Below are 20,763 nucleotides of genomic sequence, written 5' to 3'. Positions count from 1 at the left end.
GCGAAATCCTACCTATAAGATCTGCGAAGGGGTTTAAGTAAGCTTAATTCTTATTAGCTCTTGAAATGGTGTGACACAGAACCAGGTCCGATATATAAGACGACTTTTGATTGGCTCTTAGTTTGAGTTATTCGAAGCACGCATGATGCACATGATGCAAGGCAAAGAAATTATTCAATTATCCCACGTAAGCAGCGTTGTTGGAGGAAATCGGCGCCATTTTTCCCGCCGACAAAAAACTAAAGGCTGTTTGATTAAACTAGTTTTTATTTATTTTCGTGATACTGTCTTAGCAAACTAGGCATAAGGTTAAAGGCAATTAGTTCCTTCTGAAACTTGCTAGAATAATCAAAAGCCGTCTTATCTAAAAAGAAGAACATTATTTAGGCTCGAAACCCGATTTTTGACTAAACCTGAAAGATCGAGAGCTCCATAAGAAAATCAAAGCGCGGCTCGAAGCTCGATAAGAAAAATCAAAGCTCGCCTCGAAGCTCGATAAGAAAATCAAAGCTCGGCTCGAAGCTCGATAAGAAAAATCAAAGCTCGGCTCGAAGCTCGATAAGAAAATCAAAGCTCGGCTCGAAGCTCGATAAGAAAAATCAAAGCTCGGCTCGAAGCTCGATAAGAAAATCAATGCTCGCCTCGAAGCTCGATAAGAAAATCAAAGCCCGGCTCGAAGCTCGATAAGAAAATCAAAGCTCGGCTCGAAGCTCGATAAGAAAAATCAAAGCTCGGCTCGAAGCTCGATAAGAAAATCAAAGCTCGGCTCGAAGCTCGATAAGAAAATCAAACCTCGGCTCGAAGCTCGATAAGAAAAATCAAAGCTCGATAAGAAAATCAATGCTCGCCTCGAAGCTCGATAAGAAAATCAAAGCCCGGCTCGAAGCTCGATAAGAAAATCAAAGCTCGGCTCGAAGCTCGATAAGAAAAATCAAAGCTCGGCTCGAAGCTCGATAAGAAAATCAAAGCTCGGCTCGAAGCTCGATAAGAAAATCAAACCTCGGCTCGAAGCTCGATAAGAATAAAATTTCAAGGCTCGAAACTGAAAATCCAGCGCTCGCACACCCATAGTTAATATAGTGGTTAGACAGATCATATTTTAAATCAAACGTCACAAAGCCTTGCCAGTTAAGCCTTGGTGAAGTTAGTGGTTAGACGCAACGGGTGCTCGCTCGCCTGAGATAAATTTTCGATTTCTAGAGTCTGTTCCAACCCCCCCTTACGTGACGTCAGCCTTAGACCTCAAGCGCGCGCGGTTTTGATTCTGTACGGTAGACTATATGAGAATTGCCATGAAATTTATTTTTAAAACGCTAATTATAGGGCATAATTTTTATATATTTTTTAAATTAAATAATTAGAAAGGGTTTGGCATAGATAATTGTGCACATTTTAATAAATAGTAAGGCAGAAACCGAAACTTTATGCTTCTATCAAACTTCATAGTTCAGTACCTATTATGATTTTCTTTAAATTCAAGAGGAAAATGATTACAATTACTTAATAACGGTGATAAGTAATCAATGCATTAGACCAAAAAAATTTAAACCAAGTATAATTCCAATGAAATGAATTTTATTTCTATTGATGAGTTTTGAGATCTTAATTTGAAAACTCCAGCCAATTATAACAATTATAGGAACTTTAGTTTACAATTTTCTTAAATTTTTTACCTAATTTTCTCCCACAATCTGTCTTGCTGGGCTAGTAGGCCAGGACAGATAGGCCAAAAAAGGGCTTGACCTAGAACATTTGAACATAAAGATGAAAATTGGTACATGTGTTGTTTTTGACCTAACAAAAAATATACTAAAAGTCCCCTGCTGTAGAGCGCGAGCTTTCGCCGCCATCTTGGAAAATGGCCGCCGTGAATTACAGCTACAATGTATTTTACGTTCTTCTTCAAAAATTATGAAAATTAGTATACATCATGATTGGAACCACATGAACATCATGGCAATATTTTACAGCTCTGTGTTCAATAGTTTGATCGCCATATTGGAAAATGGCCGCCGTCAATGCTAGGTACAGTATGTTTCACCATGTTGTTGGAAAATTAAGAAAATTGATAGGTATTTTAATCAGAGCTGTGTCAATCTCATAGTAAAATATTGAAGCCATTAGTCAGATAGTTTGGCCGCCATGTTGGAAAATGGCCGCCATCAATGCCATTTAGATACAGTATATGGTTCAAAAATTATGAAACTTGGTAATTATTATGTTGAAGACAGTCTTAACATCATACTTGAATATTGAAGACGTGCTACTGATAGTGTGGGCGCCATCTTCGAAAATGACTGCTCGAAGTGCCAAATATATTACCGATATATAAATTTTTTCGATATTTTTTTATTGAGTAGATGATTTTCATGAACGTATAAAACGCCATAAAAAATAACTATTTTCGAGTCTAAATTATCGACCCATCTTCAAAAATGGTCCCTGAAATATTACTATCCTAAAATCTGGAAAAAAGAAAAGCCATATTACTCGAATTTTGGTTATGAATAACCGTTTTATATGGGGTATATTATTGTATATACATTCTAGTGTCATTAAGGATTAGATTTAAGACACATTTTTAACATTTCGTTCATATTTCTCGTCATCCTGAAGATTTTTTATTACGGCTAATACCTTGACAATGACCACACATTGCCCAACAAGCTAATCCAGATCGTCTACATTCACAGTTCTTTATACAAGATGTTCAGCAGACTGCAGGTACAAATAATGAGTGTTATAAGTTCATCTGATGCCGGAAGGAGAATGGTGTGAATGGGATTAAATCGTTTCCTAGCTATTTTGGACTTGAAGATACGCTCGGAAAAAATGTAGTTTTGCGGTGTCGGTTGTTGGATTAAGCTTAGCGAGATCAAATGAGGGCTTGACAGTATATGTGGCAACGGTTCCATTATACGTGTAATATCTACATAGTTGAAGCGTGACGTGTCAATTATCACCCTAAGAAAAAGCGAAAAGAAATCTCTCTTCGGCAGCAGCTATGGCTTCCCTGGATGCCTGGATGCAACAAATTTGTAAGATGTTGATTATCTGTCATTACTTTAAACCACGCCTTATCATAACCACACCCAGTTACAGCACGTAAATGAAAGAAATGTTCTCTTAACCTTTTTAACTCAAAGGACTTATCGTGGCGGAGGGGGACTGAGTTCGGTGTGACGGTTCGGGAGTTCCTTGGGTTCGCCCTTGTTTCAGACCGTTCCTTGCCCCATTCCGTGAAGGTTTTGCTGGGCCGCTTCGCCCCCGCCCAGGTGTTGCCATGGCTCGCCTCCGCTATTGGCAACCCTCTAGGGGTCGCGATACACTATTTTATTGGGCCGTATGGCACTGTTGTGCTTGGAGAGAACTCACCCGTCCCCTCGAGTCTTCTGCTGCCTTAATCCTTCCCTGTCACCAAACACCTCCTGACTGGGCTCGCCGCTGACGGTGTCCAGCTTCTGTCACCTGCTCAAGTGGCGTTTGTCGGTCCCACTGGCCGATCCCGTGTGCCATGGTTCCGCAGGTTCAATTTGGAATATGATTAGGAGGGGCGCTGATTAGGCCCCCAGCTAGGTGTAGCGCCTAATCAAGGGTTCTGACATACAATTATTATTATGAAAAATCTTCAGGATGACGATGAATATGTATGAAATGCTAGAGATTTGTCTAAATTCTAATCTTAAACAACACTAGAATGTATAAACCCCATAGTAAATCATATTCTCTAATCAACATGTTGAGAATAACAGCTTAGAATAACTTTTCTTTCTATCAGAATTTAGGGCAATGATTTTCATGTTGCCATTTTTAAAGATGGCGTCGATAATTTCGACTTCGAGATATCCATTTTTTGTTTTTTATTACGTTAATGATAATCATCTATTCAAAAAAGGAATTTAAAAAAAGGAATTTCAAAAAGATTTATATATTTTATAAATATTTAGCATTTCCAGCAGTCATTTTCGAAGATGGCGAAAAAACCATCAGTAGCACGGCTTCAATATTCAAGTGCGATGTTTAGACGGTCTTAAACATAATTATTACCAATTTTCATAATTTTTGAACCATATACGGTATCTATATGACATTGATGGCGGCCATTTTCCAACATGGTGGCCAAACTATCTGATTAATGTCTTCAATATTTTACTATGAGGTTCACACAGCTCTGATTGTAATACCTATCAATTTTCATAATTTTCCGACAACATGGTGAAATATACTGTACCTAGCATTCACGGCGGCCATTTTCCAATATGGCGACCAAAATATTGAACACAATGCTGTAAAGTTTTGCTATGATGTTCATGTGGTTCCAATCATAATGAAAACCAATTTTCATAATTTTTGAAGAAGAACGTGAAATACATTGTAGCTGTAATTCACGGCGGCCATTTTCCAAGATGGCGGCAAAAGCTCGCGCTCTACAGCAGGGGACTTTTAGTATATTTTTTGTTGGGTCAAAAACAACACATGTACCTATTTTCATTTTTATGTTCAAATGTTCTAGGTCAAACCCTAAAAGTCCTGGGCTATAGATTGAATTGTGATATTTCATTCTAATGAAAATTCTTAATTTGACAAATGAATGGATTAAATCCAAAGGATAAGTTTCATGTTCTTGGTGAATTGAATTGGATATGTTTTTAACAATATTTATTTCGTTGGAGAGGACTTTGTTTGGAAGGAAATTACGAAAAATGGTTTCAAATGAATTCATTGCTTTTAAGAAAGTAGAGCTAGGAACAATTAAACCGCCATAAGATAATATTGTAGCCCAAGATGGTAATTGATAACAATGATCACTCTGACTTGAGTCTCTTAAATCCAGATTGGCATATTTTTTATAGAATTTTTTGGCTATAAAACCAGACATGTATTCTAGCCCATTTTCTTCAAGCTTTGAGAATTCGTTTGCTTCATTACCATCTTGGGTTACGATGTTGTCTACACTCTTTAAAATACCAATTTCTCCAGAGCATAAGGAACTAGTACCAAATCTTACTGAATTTAAACTGGGATCAGCAATTTCCCTAGGAACATTTTTTGGGTTTACATTTACCGAGACTGAGCTAGTGTTGCTATATAAAAGGTCTCTTGTAAAACTTTCTAAAGGGGATATAAATGAAGTAGCTATATCAGTTTTTATAGAAGCTTTTTTCAAAATATCACTTAGTAAATAGGTCTCATTGTTTACAACAGTTTCAGCGACACCGAGCTGATTTTCCTTCTGTAAAATACTATTAGCTAAGAATTCATCTTGACTCATGTCAACTGTATTACCTTTATCATTTAAAATTCCGGGATTTTTCCCCAAAATAATCATTCGGATTCTATAAAGCGCATTAAGAGGTGTTGGGTGATCATCCAATCCCCCTCTGGAGCGAACTTGGGAAAAAAAATTTTCCAAACAGTCTTGGTTCAAACGATGAGTCAAGATGAATTTTATATTGAATTTGTTCTTCATGTCAAAAAATAAATCTTTGAGAGATTTTATAGAAATTATAATACCTTTCTGAAACAGCTGTAAAACATTTTTGCCTTTACATTTCATATTAGATATTAAGTCCTTCATTTCATCAATGGCCGCTATTTGTTTTTTTAAGTGTAATCCAAAACCCATTTTTGTTTCAACAATATCTTTTTCTGTGTATGAGTTAAATACGTCGAACCATTTATCTACAGTTGCAATGAACTCACTTAATTCTTTAGTTCGGATATCATCGAAATTTACATCGCTTTTAGTCTTTAACATATATAGCAATGCTTTGGAAACTGTATTGGACAATAGTTGTGAAGCTAATTTAACATTTTGCCTAGTAGGACCGTGACATTCTAAATGGATTTTTTTAAGCTTAGGACACATTTTAATTTCATTATTATCAAGTTTAAGCAGAAGTTCTAAAGGTTTTTTATCAACGTGAGTATCGTCAATCAAAAAACCTGTATCCAAAAGCCAATTCCTTATTAGTTTTAACTCGTGTGGGGCATCAGCGAAGCAATAAATAATTTGATCAGTTGCTATGGGATGTTGAAACCAATTTTTATGGATAGATACACCCATTTCTCTCCATAAACCCATGTTACCTCCCCCCATATCACAGACAGATGAGACTATTAAATACCCTGCCTCATGAACTTTGGATATTATGTCCAACAACAGTTTTTTAGTCATTTTGGTATCAAAGCCAATGTAAACAGGTTGTTTCCAAGGTGAAAATAAGCCCCTAACCATTGCTACCTGCATTTCACTATGTTTTCCAACTACTTGATCGGCTTTCACATCATATTCATATTGCGATGAAATTTTCATTTCGTCAAACGTTATGACACATATTTTTTCTATATTTGATTTTTTAGATCCAGCTAGTTTCATAATATTTAAAACATCTTGTAAAATTCCCTGTCTTAAATTTAGTTTTGATGCATACCGCCTTAATGTTGACAAACCTGGTAATGGATATCGCAGGTCATTTTTTAAAAACATATAAGCTTTTCTGTTAAGGTATCGCAAAGTAAAAGCCCGTGCGAGATCATCGGCAGACCAGATAACCATTTTTTTCCCCATTAGTTTCTTAATTTGACTAGGTGAGAAAATATCATTTAAAATATTGGTGCATTTCTCCTTAAATTCTTCTTTTTTCCTTTTGTCATTCTTCATTCTCTTGAGTTTCTTTACTTCTTCAGTACTAATTACACTCTTCATTGCTTGTTCAATTTTTAATTCTTTAATTTTCTTCTCATTTTTCATTTCTTTAATTTTCAATTTGCTATAATGAGCTCGTAATGTTCTATTTTGTTTCTCTAATCTCTCGCATTTACAGCATGGTTTGCGTTTAAAAACAACAGTATCACGTTTAGGAATCATATTATCAGGGCTACGATCCATGTTATCACAATTAGTTTGAACATTAGTTGCTTCATTCGTGAGATTATCAATTGCAGAAGGACTAGATTTCTTTATTAAATTGTTAATGATGACTCGCTCCTCTCTTCGTTGCACTCTGGATTTTCTCTCTGTAGATTTACAGTTTTGACTTCCTTTCAGTCCCAAATTTTCAGTTGGAATAGCGTCTTCCAATAATTCCTTTTTATTAGGAATCCCCAGCAACTCAGACCTAAGATCCCTTTTGTAGGCATGTTCGTTAAAGTGCTGCGAGCAAACATGACTAGTCATGGGATTGAATTTATCCTCTCTGCGGCATTTAAATGCCCAAACCTTTCTCCTATGAATGTCATTTGGAAATTTGTGATACACAATATGTTTTGTACTATCATTCTTTTTGGTTAAAACTAGGCTATTATTGCACGTCGCGACCGCGCACCTTGTTCCAGGCATGGCTCATAAATTTTTATTATGTATGAATCTAAAAATATACAATTTATTCACATTAGTATTTTGGTTTTGCACCCAAATAAGTTATAACAACCCGAACCGAGTCCCTAGTCTTATCCCTTAAGTCTTAATACAAATAAACTAAAGAAGCAAGTTCCAAATATCTCTAAAAGCTTCCTAATTTAGCATTAATATTTCATACAAAAAAGTTATCAGAATAAAGTAATTAATTTACCTTTGAGGATGCCAATACAGCACAAGCTGCACAACTCGCGCCTCGAAAGACTATACATAAGCAGACGATGCTTCACTAAGGTCTACGGGAGACGTCATATTCCGCAGCCAATAAAAGTCGCGAATTTTCGAAGGTAAAAGATGGGCGCGTGAGCAAACCTATATTAGCGAAGCGGCAACTCTATAGACCTTGGGTTAGACGGTCCTCAGACCACCTGACCCATGAATAGGCAACTGAAGCTAGATTTGCTTAGATCAACGCCCGACACTAGCGCTGTGGCGGCGGATGTTGGAAGTTTTTCACCAAACCCAAGTAAAATTCGCGCAATTTTGGTTTTTTTGAGGAGTAGCTGTCTCCAGCCCACGAGTTTGGTGGTCTGAGGTTAGACTAGCTCAGTAGAGATCATATTTTAAACGAAACGTTTTATTTTAAACGTCACTAGGCCTTGCCAGTTAAGCCTTGGTGAAGTTTGTGGTTAGATACGATTACTTACGGTATTTTGAATTTCGCCATTTTTGGAAATAATTTGGATTAGGTAAACTACGTTTTCGCAGTCGGGTGTAGGGCAAGAATTATCCAAAAAATCCTGCGAAAATTAATATTTTTTTTTAAAAGAGAAAAGTTTGATGTTGGTCGACCTCGTCTGACGTTTCCCTTACTTTTTCAGTTTTGCCCATTTCGTCTCGAACACGCCTCCAAGATTGAAAATGATATTCCACGTGGCAATTTCCAGTGCAAAACAATTGGTAGCAACCTCTGATATTGGGGTCAGTGTAATAGATGTTTCTAGTGTAGGGACAAGAATTTAAACGACAAACTGCGTCAGGTTTCGGAGCGTAACGACACTTATATATTAGCTCGGAAAGCTCTTCCTGTAAAGAAATTATTTAGGATTATTGGAAGGCAATCGACGCGACAAAAAGATGTTTTGTGTTAAAACGGAAACCAGATTGCCTGGCCCAATAGTATCAAAAGTATATAGATATAAAAACAAAAAGTACAACTCATTTTCAAATTCCCTGACCCGTAGCAACTCTATTTAAAACAGTGCTTCAAATTGATATTTCAAGTGGCCTTGATAAACTAGAATTCAAACACTAATTAACTCCCCCAACGTACAATGATTTGTGAAACTAAAATTAGAATAACCTAATTGCGCCTTTTCTTTGGTAAGTGCAGCAATTTTCCCTTTCCCTAAGACGCGACGTGCATTACCTAAAACCCTAATTAAAATGATAATAAATAATTAAATTGAAACTAGCCCTGGCTAATGTTAGTCTTAAGGCCCGTTTTCAATCAACTTGGCTTTTTTGGGAACTTTTGACGGGCTTTCGAAGATAAAAAATCTTCCAAAAAATTGAAATGGAAAAGCTGAAACTCGTATCGTTTTCAAACAAGCTTCAAATGAATAAAAAATTACAAGTGGGCGTGACTTATTTATAAATTACATTTTCATGTGTGTAGACGTCATTTTCTTTTCGAAAAAAGTCCTAAACCCGTAGCAAAACTGAACGCGCCGAAACACTAGCTGCCTTTAATGTAAAAAACATGCAGATAGTTGTAACCATGGAGACTGTATGCTTTAATCTAATTGGTGAATCAAGATTGACGACACTTCTAGCGCTTAAACAAAATGAGAAGCAAATATCAAACTCATTTAGATATCTGCTTCTCTAAGGTTTAAAGCCTGAAAAGACGAAAAGCTGAATTTGAAGCTTGTTTGAAAACACCAAGATTTTTTGCTTCGGCTTTCCGCTGCTACTTTTGAAGCAAAAGCTTAATTTTTGTTCAAAAAATCTTGATTGAAAACACGCCTTTACTCATTCCGTGGCCATATTTGAAAACGAAGCTATAAAATGTTTGTTTGTTGGACTTTCTATTTAACTTTTCCCCGTGTTTATTTTTACGGTAGAATACTATAATGGTTTATTTGTTAATTAGTTTTTTCCTAAAGCGTGACAAATACCATTATAACTATTCCAAGCAAGCGTAGAAATAGATTTATACCTAGAAATGAGAACTAACCTCGAGTCTCTCCTTGATTGAAGTTTCGTCACTAACTTTTTCCGTTCCTGGCCAATCGTATTGCTTTAAGACTGAAACGTTTTTAATCAGTTCCTGGCAATGTTTTGGAGGTAGAAGCGCTTCGTCAAAACTGAGAAATTAAAAATACGCGTTAAAAATTAGATAAGAGAGTTTCCTGATAATTCCACTTCCAAATTCCTAGCTGCTTTTTCCCAGACATTTCCCTGTACTTTCCCCTGATACACCAAATGATGTTAATGTCATGGGCCATTTTAAAGCGAATGACAAGGTTCGTTTGAAAAACAACCTCTGATTCATAAAACAAAAGATAGAATTAATTTCTGTGAATTCCAAAATATCAAGCTTTTAATTCTCCGATTTCTGGTTATTTTGCAATAATGAAATGATTTGAAATCCTCTTTTTAAGCGTTGCCTACGTTAATCAAGGCCTGTGCGCGATGGCTTCGAAGGGGGCGACTTTTAAGAAACGCGACTTCTTATTTTCTCCCTACTTTACCGCGAGATCGCATTGATAGCTGCAATGAAACGCGCGCGAAAATGAGTATTTAAAATTCCGAGCGCGAGAAAATGAACACATGGACGAACCAATACTGAAGGACGGATGGCAGAGGGAGAAGGTTGAAAAACACTTGTTAATTCGCCATCTAGCGGAAGATAGTAGCAAACCGGATAGTTGGGGTCATATAGGGGATTCAACGTTCTAAAGACTGAAGCAGCTAACGTCTTATTTTGTCTAGATGGCGCTAGCGTTTTCCGGGATTTGACTCGGTATTTTTCACAGCCCCCCTCCATTTCGGGGCTGAAAAGGGGGAAGTAAGCTTAACATTGGTTGTTTAGTCGCTTAGTATGGGGCTCTATGGGCTGCCATCCAGCTAATAGCGCCTCAGGTGAGAGAATTTGGCAACTTAAATTGCCAAACAAAAAATAAAAATCGGCGCCGCGCACAGGCCTTGATTAACGTAGGCAACGTTTTAAGAAAGGCTAAAACGTTTCCCGTAGTCTGACGTCACAGATATATTTTTCACGTGAGATGGTGCCACTCTCTCCGCTATCAGACCCAGAGTTTAGACTGGCGAGAAGATCGAGACGCGTATATGATTCCCGCGCTTTTTTTCCTCGCGTCATAGTGATGTCATAAAACTGGCGAACAAGCTCGACAAGACCAAATTGTTGATTTATCGAGATTGAGTTTTCGTGATTTTTCAATGGATTTTAAAATTATAAAAACTATGGTTCAATTATATTAAAAACTTGATATTTTGAAAGTAGAGACTCGAAAGTGTAACGTAATACCACTTTCGTGGGAAAATATGATATGAAATTGTAAATTCGCATTCCCTTTAATAATCCCCAGACATTCAAGGCCCATTTTTAACATTCCTTACCTATTTGCCCGGTTTTAAAAATCCCTTTTAATTTTTGCCTATTTTTAAAATCTGGTAACATCTTTGGCCTACTTTTAAAATATCTAACGGATGGGCGACTTCGTCTATTGCTGGAGAAAATAAACTTGATAGGCCTACTTTTAAAATCCCTTACATATTAGGCCTACTTTTAAAATCCCTTACATATTAGGCCTACTTTTAAAATCCCTAACACATTAGGCCTTTTTAAAAATCCCTAACACATTAGGCCTATTTTACAATTCATAACACATTAGGCCTATTTTAAAATCCCTAACAAAATCCCTAAAATCTCAAACAAATTAGGCCTATTTTTAAAATCATTAATTTTGGTCTATTAAATTCAATAGAGCTATCTCATTCGTGACGTCAGTTCCTAGGTTAAACGTCACAGGCTTAGCTTTAGCAGTGGGCGGCCATGTTTGGTACCGCTTTGGTTTTATGGGCAAATAGCATGGGTGACGTCACACAAAGGATTCTGAGATAATTCTATAACGTTTTGCTTCCTGTTTTGAAATTCCCTCACATTTTTCCCTTTTGGCCAATTTTCTTAAATTACCCTTCCCCCCTCGACCTGATAAATATTTTTAAAATACTTACCGAAACAATTTGATTAGAACCAATCCGGTTGCGTAAAATACAGCTGGAAAGTCATGGTGATTATGGTTTTTTCCAATATCTTCAAAGTAATGATCATTACTCTAAATTAATAATTATTAATAATATAACAATTAAATTAATTAAGTTAATTACTTGAAAATCTCCAGCAGCGTGAGAAATTCCAAGGGCGTATTTTAAAGTAAGCAAATCTTTTTTGTAAAGAAAATATTCCCAAGTTTCAAAAAATAAATTAAGGTTTACTTCAAGAAATTAACTTAAGTAAATAAGAAGTTTCACTAACCAATGAGTCCGCGATAGTTGGAGCTTCTTCGTACTCTTCCACGGCGCTACATTCGTTATTAGCCAATAAGAACTCTGATCCTCGTTTAGTTTTGTTTCTGAATGATTTCAATAACGTCACTGTATTGTTATTGCAAGGAACATCTTGTTCTTCATCTTCTTTACACTCTCCCACTTCAAGAACAATTTGGGCTTTTTCAAACGCTTGGACATTTTAGCAACAAAGCTTCAAGTGCTTGGGCATTTTCTAATGACTTTTCTTTCAGAACTGTTTGGGCTTTATCTTCCGGGTCCGCTTGGGATTTATCTTCCGGAACCGCTTGGGATTTATCTTCCGGAACCGCTTGGGATTTATCTTCCGGAACCGCTTGGGCTTTATCTTCTTGAACCGCTTGGGCTTTATCTTCTTGAACCGCTTGGGCTTTATCTTCTTGAACCGCTTGGGCTTTATCTTCTTGAACCGCTTGGGCTTTATCTTCCAGAACCGCTTGGGCTTTATCTTCCAGAACCGCTTGGGCTTTATCTTCCAGAACCGCTTGGGCTTTATCTTCCGGAACCGCTTGGGATTTATCTTCCGGAACCGCTTGGGATTTATCTTCCGGAACCGCTTGGGATTTATCTTCCGGAACCGCTTGGGCTTTATCTTCTTGAACCGCTTGGGCTTTATCTTCTTGAACCGCTTGGGCTTTATCTTCTTGAACCGCTTGGGCTTTATCTTCCAGAACCGCTTGGGCTTTATCTTCCAGAACCGCTTGGGCTTTATCTTCCAGAACCGCTTGGGCTTTATCTTCCAGAACCGCTTGGGCTTTATCTTCTTGAACCGCTTGGGCTTTATCTTCTTGAACCGCTTGGGCTTTATCTTCCTGAACCGCTTGGGCTTTATCTTGTAGAACTGCTTGGGCTTTATCTTGTAGAACTATTTGGGCAAAAATTTTCGAGATATCTTCCAGAGCTAGCTTAAGAAGTGGTAGCGATTTATCTCTGGGAAGCGCTGGCTTTCCTTCATTTTCGTCCGAATCGTCTATTAATTCAGGCATGGAAGACGGGACATTTTTAGATACTTCATCGTTCTCAGGAAAACTTCTACCGGAAGACATCACTGAAAAATTTTAAATATCCAAATTTAAGTAGAACCTGGCGGCTCGTGAACAGTTCTAATAAAGAAAACCAAATTACATTTTTCGCGAAGAGTACGTGAATAAAGAAGAATATCCACATGATAACGGCATGTTCCTAAATCGGGACAAAGTTCTTCACTTTCTCCCACAGTGACAAAGACCTGATCCAACTTTTTTTGCCCTTCATAGGCTAATGCTAGTTTTTTGTAAGCTTAAAAAAAGAAAAAAAAATATGACGATTACCAGCTGATGTCACTGCAACGTAAAAATCTGATATTAAATGTAATATCAGTGACTGATACCAATCTCAGATTGGTTTGCGCTAGGCTTGCGCGAGTACTCGCATCATTCACACGCGAGTCCGAGTCTGAGTACTTAGTAGTAGCTCAGTAACACTACTCAACGAGTTCATTTTTCCCCTATGCGAGTCTCATTTTTCTTTAAACTAGGCCTAGTTTAATTTTTGTCGGGTTAGTCCATTTCTTCGCGAGGGGTCAAGATTACGACGTCTTTCAGTAAGTACCATAGACCACTCGATCATGCATTTAGCAGGCATGATCTAGTAGGCTATGTCACTACACAACGCTTTAGTTGACACGCGCGATAAAAGTCCGTGGCTGCGTTGTCGCTTGTCAGTGCAGGCGCAGTTACACTAGGTTAGCAAAGGATTCAATACATAGTTTACAGGCGTGGAGGATTCCTACCACTAACACAAGGAGACCAAGCGACTTAGAGTGTAAAATCGTCTGCTATTTTACACTCTAAGTTGCCAGGTCTCCTTGTGCAAATGGTATGAATCCTCCACGCCTGTAAACTATGTATTGCCACGCGCAGTACGCGTTCTATTCCACGTTGGTACTTTAACTAAACCTAGAACTAGAATCGTAGGCTTCTACACACTGACTTATGATAGTTCTAGATATTTTGCCGCCTTTTCGAAGGTATTATTTTTAAATTAAATGTTCGCAATTGGACTCGCACACCTAAACATTGGGACTCGCACACCTCTAGTTTGTGCCCATCGACACTTAATTTACCTTGCACATGTGTGGATTTAAAATAATGGCCCTCGTAGCATCCAGTTCGGCTTCCCCATATTTCCCTAGTCGAAGATAAGCTTCAGCTCGATTGCTATCAATTATATCGCAATATTGGCTAAAAACATTTAACACCTAATTAGTCAGTTATTGATTAGCTCTATTACAGGGTTGCCACGGAATTTTCAGAACCAAATTTCATTACATTTTCAATAGACTTATCCCCAGAAATTTTACCAACTAAAATCAAATTCCTGACTTTGCTGAATTTTTTAAAATTCCCTGACTTTTCCGTGACCTTTTTAGCCCATTTTCAAATTTCCTGACTTTTCCGGGTTTTCCCTGACCCGTGGCAACCCTGTATTAGTATAGAATAGGACCGCTCGCTTACTTTTCTCCAATGAGTTTTGAGTAAGTTTTAATAGCCGTATCATAATCTCTCGCCTTGAAAGAATTATTACCTCGCTCTTTCAATGTCTAATACCAAATGTAAAATTGTTACGCCATTATTTAAAAAAAACAAAAAGCGTATTATAATTACCATTTGTTGCGGTGTTAAATCGCTACATTTTAAATTTTCATCAAAAACTGAAAAATTTTCATGATATATAAAAAATTAAACGAAACATTGGGAGAAATGAACTTACAAACGCGAGTGCAGATGATATAGGCTGTTTCAATCTCTTTTTCACGGGATATTGTTGAATATTTCCTTTAAAACCTTAGCTTTAATCACAATTATTTATAATTATTATACTTTGCGCCTTACCTTGTGATCTCATATGAAGCGTCATCTCTTAATTAATTTCGAGGCTTTGTCCAAATGAAACTTCTTTACGCTTTGGCATTTCGAAATAAGCTCGACCCACCGAGTCTCTACTTCCTCGCACTCGGTGGACGCGCATTTAAACAACTTAAATAGAATTTCCCCAGATTTGCAATTAATATTAAATTATAAAAATGTACACTTCTTACCAATAAAATTGGACCAATCGCTTTTGCCACTAGTTTGAAGAAGTTTACAAAACTAATTAGGTCATCAAAATTTAAACTGTCGCTAAATCAAAGAATTTTACAAATAAGACGAGTTATTACGTTTATTTTCAATAGTAAAAGGATTATTTTCTTACTCTAAACCCACAGACTTCACCCATTCTTTATACATGGGGTGGTTTGGGTTAGGTTTTCCAAATAAAAGTGCCTCCAAAACTTTCCCTCGATAAACGTAATAATCTAAATGACACGTTTAATTTTAGTAAAAATATTAAATATAGCTGAGCTCGAATTTTGAACAAACCAGGAGCAAATTTAATAGAATAAGCTGTTCTAAAATCATGTATCGTCTGCTAATATTAAAAGCGCTATGAGATTGAGTTCAGTTTCACGGGAAAACATTACTTTTAGCTCGCACAATCAAAATACAGTTTTTCCAATTAATTTCTTGATGTTAATTATATGATAATTAATTACATTTAAGTCGCGGAAACTATTTTAATCGATATTTTCATAGCCATAAAAACCCCACCAGTTCCTTCTTCCTAGCCACGATATATCTAAAAATATAACATAACCCAACCTAACCTAACCTATAATATGAAGGGTAAAATATAGAAAAACATGGAAAATATATATTTTAAATTTTAATTAATTTACGCATCATAACTTTAACAAATTATCCTATAATTAACCTTGAATAAATGATATTTATTGATAAAACTGTATTTTGAATGTGCGAGCTAAAATTTAGCCGTTTTTACCCTGATAACGTAGGGGTTGGTAGTACGTCACACACTCCCAAGTCTTACCGCTGTTCTGGTAGCCATATTGGGTGGTCTCAGCTTCGTTCTCGCTTTAAACCCACCAATATGGCAGCGTAAATTTTGTCACGAGACTCGGCTCCTCCTCCAACTGAAAGCTCCCAATTTTGTTATTTTAGTTTCTTTCTAACCAAATGAGAGTCGCGCTTTCAGCCATTCATGTTTTAAGCGTCAACTCCTAACAGTCCGACCTAGTTAGATCGTGGAACCCCCCTTTAACTATTAAAGTTTGCGTAGGGAGAAAACAGCAACGTTTCCGTTAATTGGAAAGTAAATCCGCGCAATGAGATTTATCAACTGGATTCCAACGATTGCCTCATTCCCAGGACGCAGTATGTTTTTGGTAAGCGTGGCTTGGATGGTAAGCGAGGGAGGGACTCGTTTTTGACAATAAAACTCTGTCAGATCGCGTCTTCTCAGACGTGGAAAGCAATTTGGACGTTTATAACGAGTTGCGCAAAGACGTGGTCAACTCTGTGTTCAACGGAATGCACGGAACGATTTTAAATTAGATTTTAAATTTAGATTTTAAATTTAGATTTTAGATTAGATTTTAAATTAGATTTTAAATTGAATTTTAAATTAAAACTCTTAAAGCCAAAATTTTAAATTAGATTTTAAATTAAAACTCTTAAAGCCAAAATTTTAAATTAGATTTTAAATTAGATTTTAAATTAAAACTCTTAAAGCCAAAATTTTAAATTAGATTTTAAATTAGATTTTAAATTAAAACTCTTAAAGCCAAAATTTTAAATTAGATTTTAAATTAAAATTCCTAAAGCCAAAATTTTTGAGTTATTTGAAACATGGGCCCACGCTTTCCTCCAAGAACCTAGTTATAGGCCAGTTCAGGAAGGCCTTAAATTTACAGTTCCATTTTTAATTAAATTTTAAACTTTTGTAAAAATTAATATTGGTTTTATTTTTCCAAACAATAAATTATCTAACTTGTTTCCATAACTTCTCGCTTGATTGATTTTATGAAAACGCTCCAAAACCATAGACATTATAACATACTATTTAAGCCTAAACTATTGGGGAAGGCGGCGCTTGAACGTTTTTGTGAGGGATTTTTCGCTTCTTCTCCTTGGCGTATGTGATGGGGTGGCGCCTTCTGTTGACGAGCGAAGGAGTTATTAAATAAAGCGCGGGAAATCCAAGTTGCAATTTCTGGATTTTTTATAACGTATTTTTAGATTACCTTCGCCGCGTGTAGGGGCGCCACTAGTCTTTTCTCTGAAACCATGGAACTAACTAACGCAAGCCTGAATATCTGAGAAATGTTTGGTGACAACGCACCCTAGCGAGAATTTGATGCGAACCGGAAAAGTGATTCAATTTTTAAAAGGGGAAGGGGGGGGGTTAGCAAATAGCCTTAAAAGCAGTCATATATATATATATATTTCCAATTGAGACTGGGTATTCTTTCCAACCTATCAATTCTGTCCAAATTTCATAATTACACTTAGGTTGTGAAAAGGCGATAAACTCTACATCTTTCATGTACTGTTTCTGCGCTTGGCGATTTAATTTTTATACGGAACCGGTAACCTAAGGCGCCTTTATGGTACACCAAGCTGAACGCTGCTAATGAAACCTGGCAATACGGTAAATTTAGTTTCTACATTTTTAGACCTTTCTCCGTGGCTTCAAAGCAAAAAAATAAGAAAATTAAAAGAACAACAGTTATAGTGTGCTACCACGAAGCTAGGGGGGAAAACTGTGACGTCAATATTGGGTCCCGAATTTGTATTACCCAAGCTGACGACGTCTCGCGACTGCCAATATGGTCGCCTGAAAATAAGGTAAGAGCAAAAATAAATAGGGGAAAGTGTCGGACTGCCATATTTTCCTGTCTTTGCCCAAAGAGGGTAGAAAGAGGGGGAGTAGAAGGCTTGGCTGGAGTGTTCTCGCTTTGAAAGTTTACCTCTAAGCTTCCGGTGTGCCCGCGCATCTTTCTCTACCCTCTTATTGGTTGAAATACGGTGAACCGGATATTAGGAGGAAAATATAACAAATAAATAAAAAGGAAAAGCGAGAACACCCAAAATGCCTTGCCAAAGCCGCTAGCTTCTACTCCCCTCTTTCTACCCTCTTTGCTTTGCCTTAGCTTGACATGCATTTCGAGACGCTCAAGCGCGCGAGAGGTGTTTAACCATTCAAATTTGAACGCCACCAAACGGGACAATTTGGCATAGGCGTATCTCAAGGAAGAGTCACAACCTCGGACCTCAGCGCTCTGTTCTATTTTCTTTAGTGTTATTTTCGCGTTTGAACGAGGTTAAAATTTGTTTAAAACGTTAGCACGCCGAAAATAAATTGAAAATGCCGCAAATCATCATTTATTTCAAAAAACTCATGGGTAAAATCCTTCAGAATTTCGTTCGAACTTAGACCCTGGGTTGTCATTATAAGCTAAATGGTTTTAATATTAGTAAATAACATCAATATTAGCAAACTAAATTAATACAATCATGTACATCATCAAATTAAATTGTGGTCACGGTTAGCCTCAGTCAAAAGCAACTAATGTAAAATAAAACCGCACTATTTCTTCACGCGCAATATCACAAATTATCTTAGGTACATGGTGAATAGGCGAGGGGGATGAAACAGATTTCGCGAGTATGCATTCACCCCTCCAAATGCATGTCACAGACGAAGGAGAGAGTCCGACACTTTCCCCTATTTATTTTTGGTAAGAGATAAGAGCATGTGACGTCACAACAAAGTTCGTGGTAACACACCATATTAGCAATATTTCTTTATTTTTTTTCTCGAATAACGACATATTGCAGGAAACAAGCATAGGTAACGAAAGAAATGCTCAGCGAACAATGAGGAGGGGTATTTTGAAATATAGGAGCTTCTAAATGTTTTTCTCCTTAGTTAATATTAAGTGTTCGCGAATACTAGCCCGAACTATTCGCGAATACTAGGCCGAACTATTCGCGAATACTAGGCCGAACTATTCGCGAATACTAGGCCGAACTATTCGCGAATACTAGGCCGAACTATTCGCGAATACTAGGCCGAACTATTCGCGAATACTAGGCCGAACTATTCGCGAATACTAGGCCGAACTATTCGCGAATACTAGGCCGAACTATTCGCGAATACTAGGCCGAACTATTCGCGAATACTAGGCCGAACTATTCGCGAATACTAAGCCGAACTATTCGCGAATACTAGGCCGAACTATTCGCGAACACTAGGCCGAACTATTCGCGAATACTAGGCCGAACTATTCGCGAATACTAGGCCGAACTATTCGCGAATACTAGGCCGAACTATTCGCGAATACTAGGCCGAACTATTCGCGAATACTAGGCCGAACTATTCGCGAATACTAAGCCGAACTATTCGCGAATACTAGGCCGAACTATTCGCGAATACTAGGCCGAACTATAAGCGAATACTAGGCCGAACTGTAAGCGAATACTAGGCCGAACTATTCGCGAATACTAGGCCGAACTATTCGCGAATACTAGGCCGAACTATTCGCGAATACTAGGCCGAACTATTCGCGAATACTAGGCCGAACTATTCGCGAATACTAGGCCGAACTGTAAGCGAATACTAGGCCGAACTGTAAGCGAATACTAGGCCGAACTATTCGCGAATACTAGGCCGAACTATTCGCGAATACTAGGCCGAACTGTAAGCGAATACTAGGCCGAACTATTCGCGAATACTAGGCCGAACTATTCGCGAATACTAGGCCGAACTATTCGCGAATACTAGGCCGAACTATTCGCGAATACTAGGCCGAACTATTCGCGAATACTAGGCCGAACTATTCGCGAATACTAGGCCGAACTATTCGCGAATACTAGGCCGAACTATTCGCGAATACTAGGCCGAACTATTCGCGAATACTAGGCCGAACTGTAAGCGAATACTAGGCCGAACTATTCGCGAATACTAGGCCGAACTATTCGCGAATACTAGGCCGAACTATTCGCGAATACTAGGCCGAACTATTCGCGAATACTAGGCCGAACTATTCGCGAATACTAGGCCGAACTATTCGCGAATACTAAGCCGAACTATTCGCGAATACTAGGCCGAACTATTCGCGAATACTAGGCCGAACTATAAGCGAATACTAGGCCGAACTGTAAGCGAATACTAGGCCGAACTATTCGCGAATACTAGGCCGAACTATTCGCGAATACTAGGCCGAACTATTCGCGAATACTAGGCCGAACTATTCGCGAATACTAGGCCGAACTATAAGCGAATACTAGGCCGAACTGTAAGCGAATACTAGGCCGAACTATTCGCGAATACTAGGCCGAACTATTCGCGAATACTAGGCCGAACTGTAAGCGAATACTAGGCCGAACTGTAAGCGAATACTAGGCCGAACTATTCGCGAATACTAGGCCGAACTATTCGCGAATACTAGGCCGAACTGTAAGCGAATACTAGGCCGAACTATTCGCGAATACTAGGCCGAACTATTCGCGAATACTAGGCCGAACTATTCGCGAATACTAGGCCGAACTATTCGCGAACACTAGGCCGAACTATTCGCGAATACTAGGCCGAACTATTCGCGAATACTAGGCCGAACTATTCGCGAATACTAGGCCGAACTATTCGCGAATACTAGGCCGAACTATTCGCGAATACTAGGCCGAACTATTCGCGAATACTAGGCCGAACTATTCGCGAATACTAGGCCGAACTATTCGCGAATACTAGGCCGAACTATTCGCGAATACTAGGCCGAACTATTCGCGAATACTAGGCCGAACTATTCGCGAATACTAGGCCGAACTATTCGCGAATACTAGGCCGAACTATTCGCGAATACTAGGCCGAACTGTAAGCGAATACTAGGCCGAAATATTCGCGAACAC

General features: G+C 37.9%; 3 protein-coding genes across 5 annotated transcripts in view; all 3 read right to left on the bottom strand.

The window, feature by feature from the left end:
- The window catches only part of LOC149705328 (DNA (cytosine-5)-methyltransferase 1-like), a 358,139-nt gene extending 349,858 nt beyond the window's left edge, over nt 1–8,281 (bottom strand). Inside the window, exons 1-2 of one of the 2 annotated variants that reach the window (XM_089865594.1) lie at nt 8,234–8,281; nt 8,068–8,160 (exon numbers count right to left, since the gene is read on the bottom strand). The gene's annotated coding sequence lies outside the window, so the exon portion shown is untranslated. Of the gene's footprint in view, nt 1–12; nt 239–8,067; nt 8,161–8,233 lie in introns of those variants that run through there. The other variant, XM_089865595.1, reaches the window with a different exon arrangement.
- A 25-nt stretch (nt 8,282–8,306) lies between these two features.
- Nucleotides 8,307–13,242, bottom strand: LOC149705327 (uncharacterized). Its single transcript, XM_089865570.1, has 5 exons — nt 13,100–13,242; nt 11,925–13,022; nt 11,777–11,832; nt 11,624–11,702; nt 8,307–8,446 (listed from the first exon to the last, which is right to left on the bottom strand). The coding sequence occupies exon 2, from the start codon at nt 13,018–13,020 to the stop codon at nt 12,121–12,123; it is 900 nt and encodes a 299-aa protein (XP_089721696.1). The 5' UTR covers nt 13,021–13,022; nt 13,100–13,242; the 3' UTR covers nt 8,307–8,446; nt 11,624–11,702; nt 11,777–11,832; nt 11,925–12,120.
- LOC149705323 (uncharacterized) overlaps nt 13,114–20,763 on the bottom strand; it is a 29,564-nt gene continuing 21,914 nt past the window's right edge. The window contains exons 2-10 of one of the 2 annotated variants that reach the window (XM_089865629.1): nt 15,376–15,421; nt 15,209–15,311; nt 15,054–15,135; nt 14,848–14,991; nt 14,726–14,790; nt 14,620–14,666; nt 14,470–14,555; nt 14,079–14,196; nt 13,114–13,252 (exon numbers count right to left, since the gene is read on the bottom strand). In XM_089865629.1, coding sequence (XP_089721755.1) covers nt 13,238–13,252; nt 14,079–14,196; nt 14,470–14,555; nt 14,620–14,622 — 222 coding nt within the window. In that variant the 5' untranslated portion in view covers nt 14,623–14,666; nt 14,726–14,790; nt 14,848–14,991; ... (1 more) ...; nt 15,209–15,311; nt 15,376–15,421 and the 3' untranslated portion in view covers nt 13,114–13,237. Of the gene's footprint in view, nt 13,253–14,078; nt 14,197–14,469; nt 14,556–14,619; nt 14,667–14,725; nt 14,791–14,847; nt 14,992–15,053; nt 15,136–15,177; nt 15,312–15,375; nt 15,422–20,763 lie in introns of those variants that run through there. The other variant, XM_089865628.1, reaches the window with a different exon arrangement.

The sequence above is a fragment of the Phalangium opilio genome, unplaced genomic scaffold (genome assembly GCF_054372755.1).
Source record: "Phalangium opilio isolate 3A_F unplaced genomic scaffold, DU_Popi_V2 ptg000014l_1, whole genome shotgun sequence".
Lineage (NCBI taxonomy): Eukaryota > Metazoa > Arthropoda > Arachnida > Opiliones > Phalangiidae > Phalangium > Phalangium opilio.
This window is presented reverse-complemented; position numbering and strand designations above follow the sequence as displayed.